A 19,600-nucleotide genomic window follows, 5' to 3' on the forward strand; every position below is an offset into this window, starting at 1 on the left:
AAAAGTCGAATTTATGTTTCATGCCATAAATCATCTTTAATGCGACTTGTCAAAGAGTTGAAAATATAAATTGAAATTGTTAACAGGTTTTTATCAAATTTTTCATCTTTAACATTAATTTTATAAAGGCGATTTGATTAAATCACAGGATTATTCGATCAGTTCTTTGATTTTCGATTGTTATTTTGATTGAAACTACAAACGAAGATAATATCCCATTCCATCTAATAACTACGTTTGCATGTCTGTTTGTGGATTATCTTCCAAGAACTATGATCAGATTAATATTCAGAAGTGAATTATAATACGTTTATCCCATCATACTTCTTAGCGCAATTTTTCCTTTGTTACCTTCTGAATGCAACCGGCGAACGATCCTTTATCCCGCAGACTCGTAGGTAGCGTGTGCACATTATGGATGCCACCGAGGTAAAGGCTGTGCGGTAGCGAAAGATGCCAGAAACCGTTCGGAGACACCGTCATCACTTCCGGCAGCTGATCAATCTGTGTGGATTTGATAAATGAAAATGGCAAACAGAATTAATCTAACGACGGTGGACGGGTTCAGCTTAGCTTTAAATCGGATTAATTAGAGTGATCTGTTTGGAATCCTGCTGCGCCTAGATGGACAAGTGCGGCAAATGGTCACCCTAAAGCTAGTTGGCTGCCGAAGCGGCTGTAATTTAATAAAACTTTTTTCCTCTTCCTTTCCCGGTTCCTTTCGATCTTTACCGGCGATGTACAGTGCCTCGGTGTAGAGAGTGCACCGATAGGAAAAATAAAGAATGAAAATATGCTGTGCCCTGTTAGCCTTGGTGCAGTAAAAGGATGTTCGGGAAGAGTTTAAATTGTCACCCACAGTAAGGAAGGTTACTACACGCTTCATACAGCCTCACAAAACGAAGGACACTTCCGCGGGAATAGAGAAAGAATGGTGGTGACGGTGAGGTAATTACAAAATAAAAATTTAATTAAATCATTTCACTCATAGTGTCGGCTGGCAAAGGAGAACACGTCAGTTTATGTCCAGTTCAGGTCTCCAGTTCACGAAACTGACAGCGGTATGAGCCGTCCAGATACCCGGTAGTCATCAGATTCTGCACCGAAAAAAAACCCCGAAAGATATGCTGCTATGCAGGCTTCATAACCTACAGGCCCTTTTACACACATACACACCCATAAAAAAGGAACGAATGAATGGAATCCTTCGCAGCTGCAACAGAGACATTACAGAGACATACGGGTCCGGAAGCATTTGCATACACTAAACGTATATGACTTCTGCTAAGTAATCTTTCCCTTTGCTATGATTTTAGCTGATATCTAGCAGGAATTACACAGCGAAGAATGGGTGGATTGCTGCACTTACCTTCAGTACTGCCAACCGTGACGTTCGAGACACTTTTATCGTATGCCATTGTCCCATGGTGAGTGGAAATTCACTCCTGTAAAGGAAGATAGATAGTGCATAGGTTGAAATATGTTCATATTAAATAGTGCTTGTTGTTTTGTGTCTTTTTTATAAATGAATCTGTTTATTAAAATTCCAACCATTGAGTGATTTAGGTACGGCGCATTATTGCAATGTAAGCCGCCAAGTAAACGAAACCATCGTATGCGAATAAATTTTCTTAACGAATGTTGTTTAATGTTTTAAAGATAAAAGATTTTTGCTACATTATTCAAAATCCTAAAGTAGTTTCAAATTCTCAAAATTCAAAACAAATTTAAAAAGACAACGAACAAATATTCCCTAATATTTAAATCAAAAAAATAAAAACCAACTTAAACTACATAGGTTTATTTTGTTTAAATCATTGTCATCAACATATTTGACTTATTAACATGAATCATGATAAAAATACTTTTAAAAAACTTAAACTACATTGTTTTACTTGGTTTGGATTAATGCCATCAAAATATTTGACTTATTAACATGAATCATGATAAACATAAATGGCCTTTTTCCTAATAAGTCCAGTTAAATTGGTCTGTCCGCACAAGAACAACGATCTCGCAAGCAAAACCAGAATCATTCCGGATATTATTACGGACTGACAGCATAGCCCCGGGGCCATAACGACGGTCCTCAAACAAACGAGCCGGTCCTCGCATTTTATACCATAACATTTGTGGTGCAAAACAATTAAATTTTATCCTTGTATTACATCGAAATAAAGTGACGTTGGTCACAGGCTCCGGTACAACCGGTCTAAGCCGAAGCTAAACGAGATGAGACTAAGCCCGAAAACAACGCGTTCATTCTTTTCAAAACGGCAAGAAATCCACCACTCGAGCAAATACGAAGCATGATGTGTCTCCTGTTCCATTTCGAGCGGATCTCCCTTTTCTGCTAGATGCAACCCCATGTCCTACGTACGAATCAGTGACCGCAGAACCGCACCATTGCCGTTATTAGAGAGTTTTTAGAGAGCCGTTTAGAGTTTTTCTACTTAGCGAAACAACATCGTGCCTTCGGTTGCTTCGGCAGCGACGAAGTTGCCGTGGGTTAGAATGTACAGCACAGCGTTACTGTACACGGTTTGCTGAACTGCTGAAGATGCACCAACCTTCCTAACAACAGGACATGGAGCGCAGGCGAGCGCATCTCCATATGCGGGAAAAACCTTCTGCGTGTGCAACTTTCCGTTGGCTTTCCGTCGAAAACACTCGAGGAAATAATAGTTTAATGGCTTTTCGGAACAAACGGCTTTTGCGCTCGGGTAGTACAGGAATAAATTATACTCCACGAAACACGTACCGGCGGTTCATGCTCGAGGGCAGCATCGTGCACCTTCGTCTACGTGCAGCAGCAAAGGGTGAAGATAAGCAAAGTTTTATCAGCACACTTGGTACAACGATTGTTCTTAATCTTTTTTGGTCTGCACTTGTGTGTACGCGCGTATGGGTTATAGCTTCTCGGAAGCTGAATGAACCATTAAAGTTGTCGAGTGCAGCACCGTTTAGTGAGTTATTCTGTTTCGCGCTTTGTGAAAGTGAATTGTTTTTGCTTTGTGTTGGAAAAAAAACAACAAAGCAGTTGCGAATGGTGATGAGAAGAAATGAATTTTTAACTAATTGGAGATATGCTTCACAGCCAGTTGTTTATCAGATGTCTTTCAGATGAGTTTTTGAGATAGGAATAACAGCTAAAGTTAAATACATAACATAAAATATATGCGAACCATCCTTCACAACACACTGATATCTACACATATAAAACTTTATTTTTCGAATTAACAAACAAGTGCAAAATGAGCATCATGAATCGTGGTAATTTCGCTTCTTCACTTGCTTAATTTGTCACACAAGATCGTGATTAAAGGATTGCGGTGGCGAAATAAGAGGAAAACTCTTTCAACATGAACACATTGCGCACGGTACCGTACCCCAGCAGGCAATGGTCCTGCGTTCATGAGACCCACGGGAAATGGACTGTTTGTTCGCTCACCTCACCAAACCGCGGCAGCATTTTCCAGTCAGATTCGGAACGATTAAGCGTTACCATCAAGTACGAACTGTACCGCGTCTCTTGCACACGCTTGCCCAAAAGACCTGCGTTTGCTGTGGTGCTGGTGAATCGGAATTGAAATTTTAATTAAATTCCATCCATCCACCCGATCAGGTCGGTTTGTTGCTCGTCGCGGACGGACGGACGCTCACTTGCTAATGACTGCTCGCGAAAAGTAGATTAAATTCGCGCATTAACATCAATCAACGCGTCGCGAAGGATTATCGGACCGTTGTGGTGAATCCGCGCGAAAGCGGTTTAGTAAACTGATCCCGCAAACGGGAACCGTCTCAGACTGGTTGTTTCGTTCCGGATAGGGTGTGTAATTTGTTAGGTTTTTTTTTCTATTTATTTGCATCTTTACTGCTAGAAGTTTTTTCTGTACTGAGTGACCCTGTTCTTGTTGATACTTCTGAGAATGCCTTGTTGCATGCTAGTTTGCTCTGCAAAATACATAGTCGATATAGTAATTATCAATTAAAAAAATGGATAGGATTATGTTTTATTTTGCATTACAATTGATTTTGGCTAGTCAAACACCACTTGTCTGGTTGATGCAACAAATATTTTAATATAAATAAATACATAAATCAGCCACATACTACATCCAAATACCAATCTTGTTAAGAAATTACTGAAAATTATTTATTTTTTCTAAATAAGTTAAATCGACCATCTCTTTCAATGAAAAGACTATAAAAAATCGATTTGATGAAAGCTAGCTCAAGAAAAATGCGAAATAAAACACGAAGCAATTTTAACTCGCGGCAACATGCACCAACAATGAATGCAATTTGCATATTTAAATACTTCTGGACTTTGAGCTTCCATCTGTGCCACTTCATAAAATGTCCAATGTTGCACTATTTTAGTGGATTTTTTTCCACTTTCCTACAAACCGTTAAGGATCTTTTTAACCAATGATCATCGCAAACCATTGAGCACCGGCGTCCATTAGTTTGGTCAACGTTCGCAGAAGCCCACTCGGTGAACGGTTACGAAAAAGTACGAAACATCAAACTCGTTTACTCGGAACACTCGTGACAGTTTTCACACCTCCCCCTCATGCTCCCGCCTCTTCACTCCCCATTAGACATCATCCCTTTCTCCCCAAGGAAATGGCAGCACGTAAATTAGATAAATTTTCCACCATCTTACCATCCCTTTTTTTTGGTCAACCGGTTAAGAAGGAACCAAACCTCATTTGATGGGAAAAATGATGGTCCGTCCTGTGTCCTCGTTAACTGAAACATCCCCACCCGCTACTTTTACAAAGGATAGCAAAACTCCCTCGCTTCATTTGCACAGTTCCGCATGGCTTTTCGCATTTTAACGACGCTCGACCGTTTTTTCGTGGCGCGTGGGAAGAAGAAGGTTGCCCAAAACGGCATTCGTTCATCATTTCATCGTCCCTGCTGATAACCGTTCCCTGCTCTAGGCCCCGACGAAAAGTGTCCGGCGGGTGGCGGTGCGAACTCATTAAACTTAAATAAACATCGATATTATCATTCATTTAGTAAAGTTTTCAAATTATTTCCTGCCTTTCGTTCGATTTTTTTTTGGTAAAGAAGTAAGAAAAATGACCATAGAATGGAAGCGTTTCATCAATCGTATCGACCGTTTTGTGTTATGGTATTCCATGAATGGCAGATAGTGGAGGTGATTTTTGCTTCATTCTATTATGTAAAGAAAGTATTCGTTGCGCGCGTTCATATAATAAATAAGTAACACTTTTTCAGTCTCCATTGTTAGTCATTATAATTAAACAACTAATGGGATACGGTGGTACATGTGATAAACGGCGCCGGTCCACACGGCAGGACAGGGAATCAAATCCCATCCGGATCGTCACCCGTAGCATGGACTGACCATCCGGCTACGCGGTAAAAATAAGTCTAGTAAGTCAGAAATTGCCGGTGTGACCTTAGAGGTCGTTAAAGGCAACAAAAGAGAGAATGGGAATACACCCAATAACAACCTCAATTGATCAAAAATAAGATACTTTAGTCTAGAGCAATAATTAACTTTGTTTAGTTCAGGGGTATTAGAAATGAATATTGACATTATTTTCAAAATCTCAAAAACGCTTCTACTAAAAACCTATTTTGGGGGAAAAAATAGGAGTATGTAAAACGAATATTGGCCTTTTTCTCAATACCCCAGAAAACGCTTCTACTAAATGCGCATTTGATCGAAAAAAAAATCTAAAAAAAAAGAATCAAAATATAAAACGATTCTGTTTTAAAGGCGTTGAGATATTGACTCTACATATGACTTCGAACCATCAAACCATTTTTGAAAGCAATTCTTTTTTCATGCATATCAAATGATTTGATTAGAAGGCACAGCGAAGGGAAGAAAAAAAGAATAGAAACTCCACTACCCATATTGCTAGCAACCCACAGTAAAACGAAGCGAACGAGTTCATCATGTCGGTATGAATCGATTCACCCATCCATCATTCGTAGCCCATCACCATCAGCGTCATTTCAGATGTTGAATTAAGCTGGAAACTAGCCCAAAAAGCCTCACCAGCCCACCGTTCAACGGTTGGGCCGAAGAGATTTGATTGCAATTTAAAAGTCGTTTCTTCCCGAATTCCTCGTTTGCCCGGTTTTGCGATAATGGTAGAGATCGGTGTCTGACACTCACCTGACGGTTGCTGGCCCGCTGCCCAGATCGTACGTGAACTCGACGTAGCCCATGTTGAGGCAGAGCGAAATGTAATCACCATACTCGTGGTGCCCACTGTACAGCAGCAGTCCGTCCTCTAGCAGCGGCTTGATGATGATCTGCCGGTGGGGTTTTGGTGGTGCATTACGTGCCACGGTACGGCCGGACAGGATATGGGATCGATTTCAAATGCATTTTCCGGTTGGTTTGTTCGGGCAGCAAAATTGATTGCCATTCAACCGGGCATACGATGATGGAGGCGCCAGGTACCGCACGTGCACGTGGTTAGTTGGTTGGGCAGGTTATGGCGCGTTAGAAATTTGGCAAAATGGCAAGTAGATGGGCCGCCCCAGCGCCACATACATTGCAGCAGAGAGAACGATTCGGTGAACCGCCGTGTTGGCGATAATGATGCCGATGTCGAATGATTATGTCGGTGGTGGCAGCGTCGATGAACACCCCGGGTCGATGCGGGAACGCGATTGAATCGAATGTTGTACCGGGATAATAATGGGACGCGATGTTTATTTGCAGTTGCGATTCATTAGCGAAACAATCAGCAACAGAAGCACAGCGTTGGTAGTTAGTTTGTGTCCAGTGTTTATTCGCCGCGTGTCGCGCCATTCGAAGGGTGATGCAATTAGAGGCAGATAGAGGAAGAAGAGGCACAAAAGAGATGGATTAGAGCAGTTGATTTGTGTCGCGTAAATGTATTAAAGCTCAAGAAGAACTTGCAGTACAATGCACAGCACAGAAACATTATCTTCGTTCGTGTTTTGCTAGAATAGTTAATCAGGTGCACAAAATGGCACAAACATTTAGCAAACGGATTGGTTTACCTAAAGCGAATAACTTGTCATTAGAGTTGCACACTAATCCGGTGCTTGTGAATGTGAATAATTTGTCAATTTACATGCCCGAGTGCATTGAACATTATTTTCACAACCCAAACATACTTCGCTAGTGTTCCAAACTTTTCTGGTGTGTATGTGGGTGTTTCTCTGTTGTCTGTGTGTGTGTGTGTGTATGGGTTAATTAGACCTCAAATGGGTAAACACCTGTGATTTATTATTGTTTAAATACCTCTTTTGGAAGGGTAGCACTAAAAAAAAGGTAGGAAGTGCTATTCATTTAACGAATGCAAATGAGCTTATTAGTGTGCGTGTGTATGTTTAGTTGTAGGATGCAGATTGTTTACGCAGCAATAGCAAGCCTACGAAAAATGTGTTTGTTTTCATTTATTTTCTGAGTAGGTGTTTAGTTGCTGACATTAGCTGATTAATTTAAGTAGGGTACTTTATGAAGCGATCAGCTGCTATAGTTTAATTACTCTTTTAATCGTTAAAAGCAATTATTTATTCATCACAAAACATACCTTGAGCTCGAACCATATGATACAGCTATCACCAAGAGGGGCATATCGCAGATACGATGATCCGTTGAATGAAGGCACCTTCAAGAAAATAGGAGTAAAACACAGTAAAATACATTACATGAATTTGTAGATATATGTACATAACACATAGCATAAGAAGCGATTGTCACAGTCGGTATTAGTGTATTTACCGAACGTACTTTAAGGCGCTTTTAATTTGACGATTATCGCTCAATTGGAATAGATGATAATCATAAATGGTTCTGAATTTATTTCGATTCATATGTATTTGTTTGAAAATTACTTATATCCTATAGAACATAGGAGTATGACATAACTATAAATAATTTAATAATTAGCACATAGCAATAAATAATTTAAATATATCATTATAATAGAAATTAACATCCTAAAACTAAGAGGCAACATTTTTCCTTTTAAAAAACTTTTATTTAGTATTTGCTTTGCTGTAAAAATTTGCTGAACAAATAATGTGTACACATACATACACAAACATACATTTACGGGATGGACAAAACTACATCAAGGACGCATATATCAATCTCATAATCAATATTGTGAATCATGTGGATGATATAATTTGCAAATAATTTGCACACAGCCACGTGTTTACTGGCTCTTATATTTCCCAGAGCAGGAAAGCGCAGCACATTAAAGGACGGGACGACGAGTTCAGGAACATGACGATTTATTTTTTGGAGGATTCTTGTCCAGGCTCCGTTTATTCTTCGACACATTAGCGAATTTGTGTTCGAGGCTGTCCAGAGCACTGCATGTCTCACTGCATGTTCGCGTAGGTTGAATTGCACTTGCTATAATGCTCCCCATGGGGAACCTTTCCATTTAACATTCAAAGAAAAATGTTTTTCTTCATTTGAAATATGAAATTTAGTTAATTAATATATCAATTTAAATTATATTGTACAAAAATACGGAAAAATGGGAATTAGTACCAGATCCCTAATAAATTTCTCATGTTTAACAAATTGAATAAATTCGTTAGATCCAAGAAAAAATAGAAACTCATCGTCGATGTTTTCTTCCTCGAGTAAATATTTAGATATTGTAGGTTAATTCGACTCAAATACACAGAATACAAACTGTTTAGTGCTGTATGAACAACTTAAATATTTCAAACGCTCATATACTCTTAAGATAAATCCAATTTCATGCGGTTGGTTTCAATCTTATCCACCTTTTACTGACCATCTTTGGTAACTTCCTAAAAACATGCAATTATTTTCTATTCGTCATGGTTTTTTTAAATAGTTTTTTTTGCAAAGCGGACGAAACTGAAGCCAGCGGCAGAAACGAATATAAAAACACGACAACCATTTGCTGGCACTTAACTACCTATTGGCGAGGGTGCCGTTTCCCTAAGATGTTCCTCCCGTTACACGCTAGTTCTCTATTAATCACGTACCTGTAAATCCAGTCGCATCTCGCATAAATCACCGCCAAATCCCAGCGGACAGAGACAGATGGCACCGTCATCCGACGGCAGACATTTACCACCGTGCTGGCATGGATAGCGACTGCACCGATCGGTTATGCATTCCTCTGCACGATTTGTGATCCAAACGGTTCGGGGTCGGGGGATCGTTGGAAAAATGGAACCCCATCCCACGGCAGTTCGTTGGTTCGTTGCCGGCGTACGGTAGTAGCAACAGCAGCATTATCATCATGATGTTTCCATATTTTTCATTTCCCATTATTCAGTTTTCCGTTCGTTTGAGCAATACACGTGTACGGTGGGTTTGAGTCGCGCGAACAATGTTTATGTTGTGTTGTATGATGTTGTCGTTGTTGTTGTTGTTTGGTTTGTTCCACGATTTGTGTTTCATTTTTTCCATTATTTATTATTTGATCCCGCAACATTCACCATCATCACCGTCGTCGTCATAGCAGCATACAATCGTGCACGGCACCAAGGGATGGATTGTAGATAAATTGATATGGAAATGAGAGAAAGAACGAGAGAGTGAAAATGAAATATCGAATGTGAACCATTCTGCAACAGAGTTGTGAAACATGCAGGCAAGCATTATTTTTTGACATACAATTAACCCATCCTTCGCGCTTTTGTACGATACTGTTACCATACAAAGCACACGGGAAGAGCCGTTTGTACTATAGCGAGGGATAAATATAAATGATTATGGCTGTGTATAAAAAGGAGAATATCTACAAAAAACGGCACTTTTTTGGCCCAAGTGTGTAAGCATAGCGTCAGCTCAAAGCTGCTGGAGGCAAAGGAATTTCTTTGGTAGAAAAATTAATTATCATTTAATTAAATTGTAACGCAGTACGATCATCGGTGGAGAACTGGCGCCCAGCGGCAAAAGAAAGAAGGCACACGCAGTGGAAACATGCCTGCAGTCGTAAAAAGCCCTTCTGGGAGAATGGCGCTTCCGCTTAATTCAGTTATCTCCGGTGCCCTCGGTCACCCACACAACATTACCATTCCTCCGACGCACCGATCCGTTCCATTCGGCGGTGTTGTGTGCTAATGGAATGAAGTTTAAAACTAAGATGAACAAAAAACTGCAGTAAACTTTGCAACACGATATCGTGCGATTCCGTTGCGGTGGAAAATGGTGCTGTGCCTAAGTTTTTCAAACCCGGGGTTTCACTACAAAATGCAAAAGAACTTCGGTGCATCTCGCGAGACAAACATCGGGCGAAACGGTGCGGAAAGAGTGTTACAAACCAAAAAAGTTACGCGGAGGCTAGGAAGGAAGAGAGAGCGAGAGAGAGAGAGAGAGAGAGAGAGATAAAGAAGCCATAAGAAATCAACATCCTAAGGGGAGGTGCAAACGTCTCTCTTGGTCAGTGTTTCGAAATAAAGGAACTAAACTTATTTGACAGGGAGTTTATATAAGCGCAGGTCTGTTTTTCACAATTCAAGTGTATAAACGAAATTTTCGTTTTTAGAGTACATGTTACAGTTGCCGTATTTTGCTCAGGAGTCTGATACTGAGAAAATGGTTTAATATTTTAAGGCAATGATGATTGAAAAATATTCATTAAATTGAAAAGGGAGTTTAATAATCGATTGTTTACGGTGGATATTAATTAAATAATTTTTTAATGATTGGAAATTAAAAAGTTTTGTTACAATAAAATTGTGTTTATTATTAGTAATTTAGATAATAATATTTAAGCAATTTATTAATCAAGTGTTTGCTGTCTTTATATTTCAAGAAAATTTAGTATTTTGTTTAACATCAAGGTATCATATATTGTAAACAGTAAAGTTAGTTTTATAAGGAAAAAATTGTTTTTGTGAAAAAAACAAACAAACAAGTCGATCCTTATTAGAAGTTAAATCGGAATTGTTTACATAAAACTATAAATGATACAAATTATTTTCTTAATTTTTCAATTAACTCAATGGAAAAAAATACCACTGAAGAAAATAGTTTTCTATCTTTCTGTTTAGTTGATATGTATTCGTTAATGGTACGCAAAATTCGGCAGAAAAACATGTTTAAAAAAACACAAAGCTTTACCCTGTTGGTAAACGATCGTGCTGTCGAAAACTCGTGCCCCAAGGTATTCGGAACGTGCTTCCAAGAAGATAGAACAGAGCCAGGGTCTTTTATTTTTAACCGCTCGAACCAAAGATTCTCCCTCTTAACGCGATCGATGATACCAGACTTGCTTTCGACTTTAGCAGCTCGACAAAAGTTGTGAAACTAATTTAGGGAAAGTTTCCATCCTTCTTCTTCACTGTGAGAAAGCTTATGATTTTTTTTTGCCGCTACATTTCTAGTCCGTTTTCGTTTTTGTCACGACGCGTGAACTAATTCTGTCCAAGCAGTCAAAACCAATGCTACTTTTGAGATAGTCGGGTTCGATGAGGTCGGATGAAAAAATTCTTGCTGGCATTAGGAGGAAAAAAATTACAATACAAAGTTTCCACTTGGGTATAGATGACAACTTCTAGTTTGTTTTCCATTTTCTTTGAGGAGTTTTTTGGGTCTCCAAATTTCACATTCCGTCGCTTATCTTCGTGCGTTTGGCGACTTGTTTGTTGAACTGGATTATTTGTGCATTGTTCTTTGCGTGATTTTGTATCTCCATTTAGACACATTTACCCACCACGAGCAAAGTTTACCCGTACGAATAAACAAGAAAGTAAAGACACGATGTCGATTTATGCCATGGGCATGGTACGACCAAACGAAAAAAAGGATGGGAAAGTGTGAAGGAAGAAAAAATACCATACCATGCATAAGTAAGAAAAGCTTTCAAATCCACAAGACACGCATTTGTTGGTGGTTTGTTTTTCACGCCTAACGAAACACATTCTAACGCAACCGCCCAGTGTATCGGTCGGTGGGTGAGTGTTTTTTCGTTTTTGGTTTATTTTTCTATTACTGTTATTTGTCGGTAAACTTTTACTTACGGATATCGAATCCATGAGACACGTCGCCAAGTGCACCCTGCTGGAAGTTGTAATCGTGATCATTAGCGACAAACTTTCGTATACATCCGGTAAAACCGGTGCTGACGGGAAGCTTCCGGTCCAGGCCTGTGATGTTTCCGTATCCACCGAGGAACACCGGCTCACGGAAGGTAATGCGCGAAAACAGACCCTGTGGGGAAAATTGAGAAACAAGACAGACAAAAAAACACACACAGCATAAGACATAATGTTTTAAAAGCAGCATCAAGACGTAAAGGTGAGTTGATTGAACTGATACGGGAACAGAGCGTCTGTAATGAGATGCAACCAGCGAAGGCGTGAAGTTTGAAGGTCGTTGTATATCGCACACTTTTTGTTTTATTTATCATGCTGATGTTGTGGGTGGAAATTTTCGGTAATCGAGCATGAGACTTTTTTTTCTTTCTAGGAAAATATGATGTGCTTTTGATGAGAGTAAGCAGATAAAGTGGGACGCGACCATGACGCAGTTCAATTTCGGAGAAAGTATCAGAGTAAAAGATAAAATTTGTGTTTCAACAACAGTCCACGTTCAATTGCTCATGATTAGTATGGCATAAAAGTTTATCAAACTATTGACAGAAAACTTTTTAAACCATAGTTTGTTACACTGTTTTAAGAGTAGACGTGTTTAAAATGAGTTGCTTAATACTATGAATGTTAGCCTGAGAACATATAATCTTGTTACATGCATTTTATCTTTCGTCGTGACACTAAGGCAATGCAATGAAACATTAAATGTGGTTTAATACAAAATCACTCAAAAAATAGAAACAACAATATTTTGTTTTGCATAATGATTGCTTTATCCAAAATGATGCAAAAACAAGGAACAGAAAAGAATAATGTAATATAGTTTTATTCTTCTAATACAATTCATTTAAATTTCATCAAATCAAGCTAGTCAATTGAATTCACAATATAATGGAGCTAATCCTTTATACATATCGAATGACCTGTGTAGTCAATCATCTATTATTGAGCACATTGCCGACCAAACGTCTTATCGTAATCCCTACAATCGCTTTCAATAGGACCAACCGTATGCACGGGTACATTGTTCGAGTTTAGGTCGCGTTCGACCCTCCGAGCTAATATGTTCCAAGACCACTGGCTTAAGCACGTCGTTAATCAGAAGGATTTCACTACTCGAAAGTGCAGCAGTACTTATAGGCACATCGTTAACCATCCACTGCCACTGGTCCTATTGCCCGTCGGGCTGATATATTAAGTCATTAGCAGCAAATTGAATCCCTGCCATATTGCTACCGGCACTCGAGCTTTCCGTCCACCGAAACTCGTCCACCCGGTTGACCCGAAATCAAAGCACTCAGCACTGAAGGAGGACGTCGGTCGTGGGTGCAAGGACACATCTCGATTTCAACCCACATAATCACACCGTAACTCTGTTGAAAATTTTCACTTCATTTAACATCAATTTTCTCGCCAGCTTTCCACGCATACCGGAAGCTTCTTGGCCGGTGCCTGCTCTGACATGCTTCGATAATATCTTGCCCGGCACAGTGTCGAGGGTCCCTGTATGTCGTCAGGGTCAAAATTATCGCCATCGCACCAATGTGAACAATTTATGGTAGCAAATAAAAGCTCAACATCAACTCGTGTGCTGAACCATGGCAGAACATTTGCCATCGAAACCGTTTGAACTTTAACAGTGTACTGGCACAAATCGTAAGTCTGCGTAGCATTTACACGGATCAACAATTTGGCTCGATGCATAATTGATGTACTGTGTACAAGTCCTCCGAACCGCTCGCCGCTTATAATTGAGTGCACATTTAGGTCAGTAATTTTATTGTGCATTAAAATCGTTAATCCATTGCCGGCACATCAGGCGTTGGATGTTCATTTGACACCAGATTTTCATGCGTTTACAGTGGGACACAATCAATTTCGGCATCAGTAAAAACTGAGATCGAACACTGTTTATAATTAGCACCATTAAATCTCGCCATGTGCAATGCAAATCCATTTTCCCGAAGCTTGGTTTGAGTTACTTAACGTTTGGGAATGTGTTTAGATAAAGTTTAAAACGATTACTGAAATCACCACATATGTAGGAGTGTGAGTGTCACTCGGTGACCAATAATTCTGTATATAAGTTGTTGAAAATAAAATAGCAAAACAGTTGCTGCCTGGACTTCAAAAAGGAAACAACGGTTATTTGCTTTCCTACATGGGGGCTCGTCCGGGATCAGAATTCCGCGAATAAGTGTATTGTGCTTTGTGCGCTGTGGTAAACACTTCGCGTGTTGAGAGTGTACTGTGTGTACGCTGTTTACGCTGTGTGCGTTGTGTACTGTGTGTACGCTGGTTACGCTGTGTGCGTTGTGTACTGTGTGTACGCTGTTTACGCTGTGTGCGTTGTGTACTGTGTGTACGCTGGTTACGCTGTGTGCGTTGTGTACTGTGTGTACGCTGGTTACGCTGTGTGCGTCGGGTTAGTGTGCTGTGTGCACGCCGGTTTTGCTGTGTCCGTTGCGTGTAGTGCGTGCTGCGCGTGTCGGTAGAAAGTTCGATAACACGTGTCCATTAGCCAAAAATGGAAAAGTTGATCGAAGAGTTTACGCGAACGGGACTAGTGCGCAAGTGTGAAACGGCCGGATTGCCAACAGCCGGTAACAAGGAAGATCTGGCAAAGCGGTTGGTCGACGCTGGCCTAGAAAACATGGAAGGTGATCCCGAGAAGGATCCCATGAGTTCCACCGGTTATCTCGATGCTGAAACGATGCCAGCCGTTAGCACAGCATTGGTGCAAAAAACGGATCATGTCCATCCATACTCCTTTCGCGACGTAGAAGATGGCATAGAGACGTTTGGCGAGGACATCAGTCGAGACGTAAACGAGTGGATCGCCGATTTTGAGAGCGTGGCTAACATTGCCGGGTGGTCAAAGAGTCAAATGTTTATCATGTGCCGAAAGAAGCTCGTGAAAACGGCTAGAAAGTTCGCGACTACTTTGCGTGATATTAAACATTATGATCAGCTACGTGACGCGCTAATTAAAGAATTCGGAACCATCGTCAGGGGAAAGGATGTTCACCGGAAACTTGCATCGCGTGCGAAAAGAAAAAATGAAAATATGTTGGATTACATATACGAGATGCAAAGGATTGCGGCGAGTATCGAACTCGACCAGGATAGTTTGATCGAGTACATAGTTGACGGTGTGACCACGGAGGTCAAAACTCGAGCGTTGCTGTATCGAGCTAAAACAATTGCGGGTTTGAAAGAAGAGCTCGTGTTGCTGGAGCGAGCCGAGAGAAAAACCGAAAAACCATTTCTTAGAAATCCACGATCGGCAACGGAAGCTATACCACAAAAAGCGTGTTATAATTGTGGTGAAATGGATCATTTTCGTAAAGACTGTAAGAAGGTTGAAAGTGTTCCGAAAAAAGAAAATAGAAAAGAGAAAAAAACGAAGTGCTATTCGTGCGGTGACAGTGGGCACATTTCGACAGCTTGCCCGAAAAAGTTGAAACCAGCAGTGAACAATATAACTAGTCGATACCCGACAATTTCTGTGAAAATTGACGGACACTCCTTCGATGGAATGATCGACACGGGCAGCGATGTGACATTGTTACGCGAAGACGTGGTGCAAACAATTCGGCGAAAGTATAAGAACAGTAATCGAATTGTTCGCGGGTATGGCGGAGAGCGTCAGTGTGTTAGAGGAGAGCTATTCGTAGAAGCCGAAGTTGGTATCGTAAAAAGAAAAATTAACTTTCTTGTGGTTCTGTGTAAGGCAATCGACACACAGGTACTGATCGGTATGGATTTCCTCAACACAGTGGAGTATGTTATCTCTAATAGTGTGGTAGAGATACGTGAGAAAAATGATCATTGTGATCAAGACGACGAACAATGGATACATCACTTGGATTGTGGTGTGCAAGAATCGTTGGACGTTCCCAGTAAGTACGAGAAAGAGGTGCTGACCATAGTATCGGACTATGAGAGTGGGAAGTTGTGTGATGATTCCTTTGAAAACGACAAAACCGTAAGTGAAATGAGGATCAAATTACACGACGATGAAATTGTGTGTGCGCGACCTCGTCGTTTAGCTCCGTTGGAAAAGCAAATCGTGAAGGAGCAAGTGCGTGAGTGGATTAAAGATGGAATTGTTCGACCATCGTTTAGTCCGTACTCCAGTGCGGTTGTTGTTGTGCCAAAAAAAGGAGGAAAACATCGCGTGTGCATCGATTATCGCGAGTTGAACAAAAAGATAGAGCGCGACAAATACCCGACACCGAACATTGAAGATCAAATTGATGCATTGGCTGAGGCGCGTGTGTATACAACGCTTGATTTAAAAAATTCATATTTTCACGTGAAGCTTAGTGCGGAAAGTTGTAAATATACGTCGTTTATTACAACAGAAGGACAATATGAATTCCTGAGAGCACCATTCGGGTTGTGTACAAGCGGCAGTTCGTTTTGCAGATTTATCAATTCAGTGTTCAAGGAATTGATCGACGCGGGTGAAATTCTGTCGTACATCGATGACATTATTATTCCGTCCAGGAGCGAGGACGAAGGGCTCGTCAAGCTACGACGTGTTATGGAGCTAGCTGCAAAGGCTAATCTGCAGTTTAATTGGAGAAAATGTGCTTTCTTGAAAAGGCGCGTTGAATACCTCGGTTATTCTGTGTATGAAGGGAAAATCGAGCCATCGCAAGAAAAGATTGAGAAGGTGCGACATTTTCCGAAGCCAAGAACGGTTAAGGCATTGCAACGATTTCTTGGACTGGCAAGCTATTTTCGGAAGTTTGTGCCGGATTTTGCCAAACGATCGCGTTCGTTGACCATGCTGCTGAAGAAGGATGCTGAGTTCGTCTTTAATGCTGATGCTGATTGTGCATTTGAGGACCTCAAAGCCGCGTTGTCGCAGTATCCAGTGCTGATGATTTTCAAGCCCGGTGTGGAAACTGAAGTTCACACAGACGCTAGCAAGGAAGGGTTAGCGGGAATCTTGATGCAGCGGTCGGTAGAAGATGGATTATTCCACCCCTGTTATTTTTACAGTCGCGTAACGAACAGTGCGGAGCGGAATTATCATTCGTATGATTTGGAAGCATTAGCGGTCGTGGAATCGTTGAAAAAATTCAGGTATTACCTTTTAGGACAAAAGGTTACGGTCATAACAGATTGTATTGCATTCAAGCAATCGATGTCGAAAGTAAATCCAAATGCAAGAGTCGCTAGATGGTTCGTTGTGTTGTCAGAGTTCGATTATCAGATTCAACATCGATCGGCTGAAAAGATGAAACATGTAGATGCGTTATCTAGGGCGACTATAATGCGAATATCTCTCACGGTGAGCAAAAGAATTATTCAGGCTCAACAGGAAGATGCGAAAATAGCAGCAATTAGAAATGCGATAAGTTCTGGTGAATGTTGCGAAGACTTTCATATTGTTAACGGCGTGTTATACAAGACAGAACATGGTAAAGAAAAAGTTGTCATACCAACACAAATTGAGTCGAGCATCATTAGGGAAGCTCATGAGCAAGGTCATTTTAGTGTTAAAAAGACAAAAGAACGTTTATCGGATGATTACTACATTGCTGATATAGAGTCCAAAATAAGGAAATGCGTTGATAATTGCGTAAGGTGTATTGTGAGTGAGAGGAAACGTGGTAAGGCTGAAGGTAAGCTTAAACCTATCCCAAAGGGGGAGTTGCCCCTCGATACTTTCCATGTGGATCATTTGGGTCCGATGCCTTCGACACGTAAATCATACAATTACCTTTTTACTATCGTGGACGCATTTACAAAGTACGTATGGTTATTCCCAACGAAAACCACAAATGCGGAAGAAGTGGTTAAAAAGTTGAAGATAGTTTCAGAAATATTCGGAGATCCGAGACGCATAGTTTGTGATCGTGGAGCGGCATTTACGTCCGGATTATTTATAAACTATTGTGCGGAACGCGAAATTGAATTACATACAATTGTAACGGGTGTCCCCCGAGGAAATGGACAAGTGGAGAGAATCCACAGGATTATTATACCTGCTTTGACAAAGTTATCGGTTCAGAACCCAGAAGAATGGTTTAAGCATGTCAGTTACGTTCAGATTGCGATTAATAATAGTTGGCAGCGTGCCATACGAATGACACCGTTTGAACTTTTAACAGGAGTAAAAATGAAAACGAAAGCAGATATTGTTATACTCAACATTTTGGAAGAGGAATTACAAAATGGATTTGTAAATGATCGGGCTGAGTTAAGAAAGTTAGCTGGCCAAGGAATCGAAAGGATTCAGCAAGAAAATATTCGATCTTACAATTTGCGTCGTAAACCGGTACGTAAATATCAAATAGGAGATTTGGTGGGTGTACCAGTGACCCAATTTGGGGTAGGACGTAAAGTGAAGGCTAAATTTTATGGACCTTATAGAATTTCAAAGGTACTTCAAAATGATCGAATAGAAGTAAAGAAATTAGACCAGGAATTAGAAGGTCCACAAGTAACGACAACAGCCACGGATTGCGTGAAACCGTGGAACAATTATGATGATTAGAATGTTTATGATGATGATTAGAGGAGTGTGAGTGTCACTCGGTGACCAATAATTCTGTATATAAGTTGTTGAAAATAAAATAGCAAAACAGTTGCTGCCTGGACTTCAAAAAGGAAACAACGGTTATTTGCTTTCCTACACATATATCCCAAACGGAGCGAACTGCCGGTAAACAGTTTGTTTGTTCGTCGATTCTTGAACTCGTTTTCCGATAGGCCGATGAGAGGAAATGTCCGATATGAATTGATGCCATATCTTCCAGAATCCCAAGGCTTTCCGAACTTGAAGCTAAAGGATGCTTGATATTGTCAACGGAAAGCCGGAAAGCTCCCACGTGTGCGTTTGGATCTAATGAAAACAAGTAAGATCTAGTGCGCCACCTTGACCACCCTTAGATCGACCTTCCACAAACGGCTTCCGACACTCAATCGATGACAAATGGTCCAATCTTGAAAATTACTTAACCCCATCCTAATTTATTGAGGCGTATACGGCGACCGGCATTGTGCAGCTATCGCTACAACAAAAGCGCCCACCATTGGGCACCGAACCTTCGGCCACCGCAACAAAGCTGTAGCATATCGACGAGAGGCCCCATCGTTGTTCATGCTTACAACCACAGTCTCCATCCGGGAGGTGTTTTGCAATGGAGAATTGTTCCTGTCTTCCGAAGCGCCCAGCTGTAATCTAGAGAGTAAACATAATTAAAATCCCATTGTTTCCGGCCTGTATACCGCACTGACGGTATTAAGCTCTCCGGACCGGTGCGTTGATAGGGCTGGCGGGCAGGGATTATGCAACTGGTTTTGCCCCGGAAACCTATCTGCGCTGCTTCCGGAAACGTACCGGAAAGGCAGACAGACTGAACGTCGGGGAGTTGGGAGTGAAATGAGGAAGGAGGGGTCCAGCATGTCGTTGTAAAATCGTTAATTCCGACAACATTCTGGCGGTGAGCTTGTGCTGTGTGTAGTACAACGAAAGTCCGGTTTGCAGAATCTACTGGAGTCAAAAATCGGAATGCCT

At 40.8% G+C, this 19,600-nt stretch overlaps 1 protein-coding gene across 5 annotated transcripts in view; it reads right to left on the bottom strand.

Moving 5' to 3' along the window:
- Positions 1–19,600, bottom strand: part of LOC125771864 (uncharacterized) — a 124,866-nt gene that overhangs the window by 17,054 nt on the left and 88,212 nt on the right. For all 5 annotated transcript variants that reach the window (XM_049442971.1, XM_049442972.1, XM_049442968.1 and 2 more), the window contains 6 exons: positions 11,992–12,181; positions 9,004–9,140; positions 7,560–7,637; positions 6,164–6,303; positions 1,370–1,445; positions 352–504 (listed from right to left, as the gene is read on the bottom strand). In XM_049442971.1, the coding sequence (XP_049298928.1) occupies positions 352–504; positions 1,370–1,445; positions 6,164–6,303; positions 7,560–7,637; positions 9,004–9,140; positions 11,992–12,181 (774 nt within the window). The remainder of the gene's footprint in view (positions 1–351; positions 505–1,369; positions 1,446–6,163; positions 6,304–7,559; positions 7,638–9,003; positions 9,141–11,991; positions 12,182–19,600) is intronic.

This window comes from Anopheles funestus, chromosome 3RL (assembly GCF_943734845.2).
Source record: "Anopheles funestus chromosome 3RL, idAnoFuneDA-416_04, whole genome shotgun sequence".
Classification (NCBI taxonomy): domain Eukaryota; kingdom Metazoa; phylum Arthropoda; class Insecta; order Diptera; family Culicidae; genus Anopheles; species Anopheles funestus.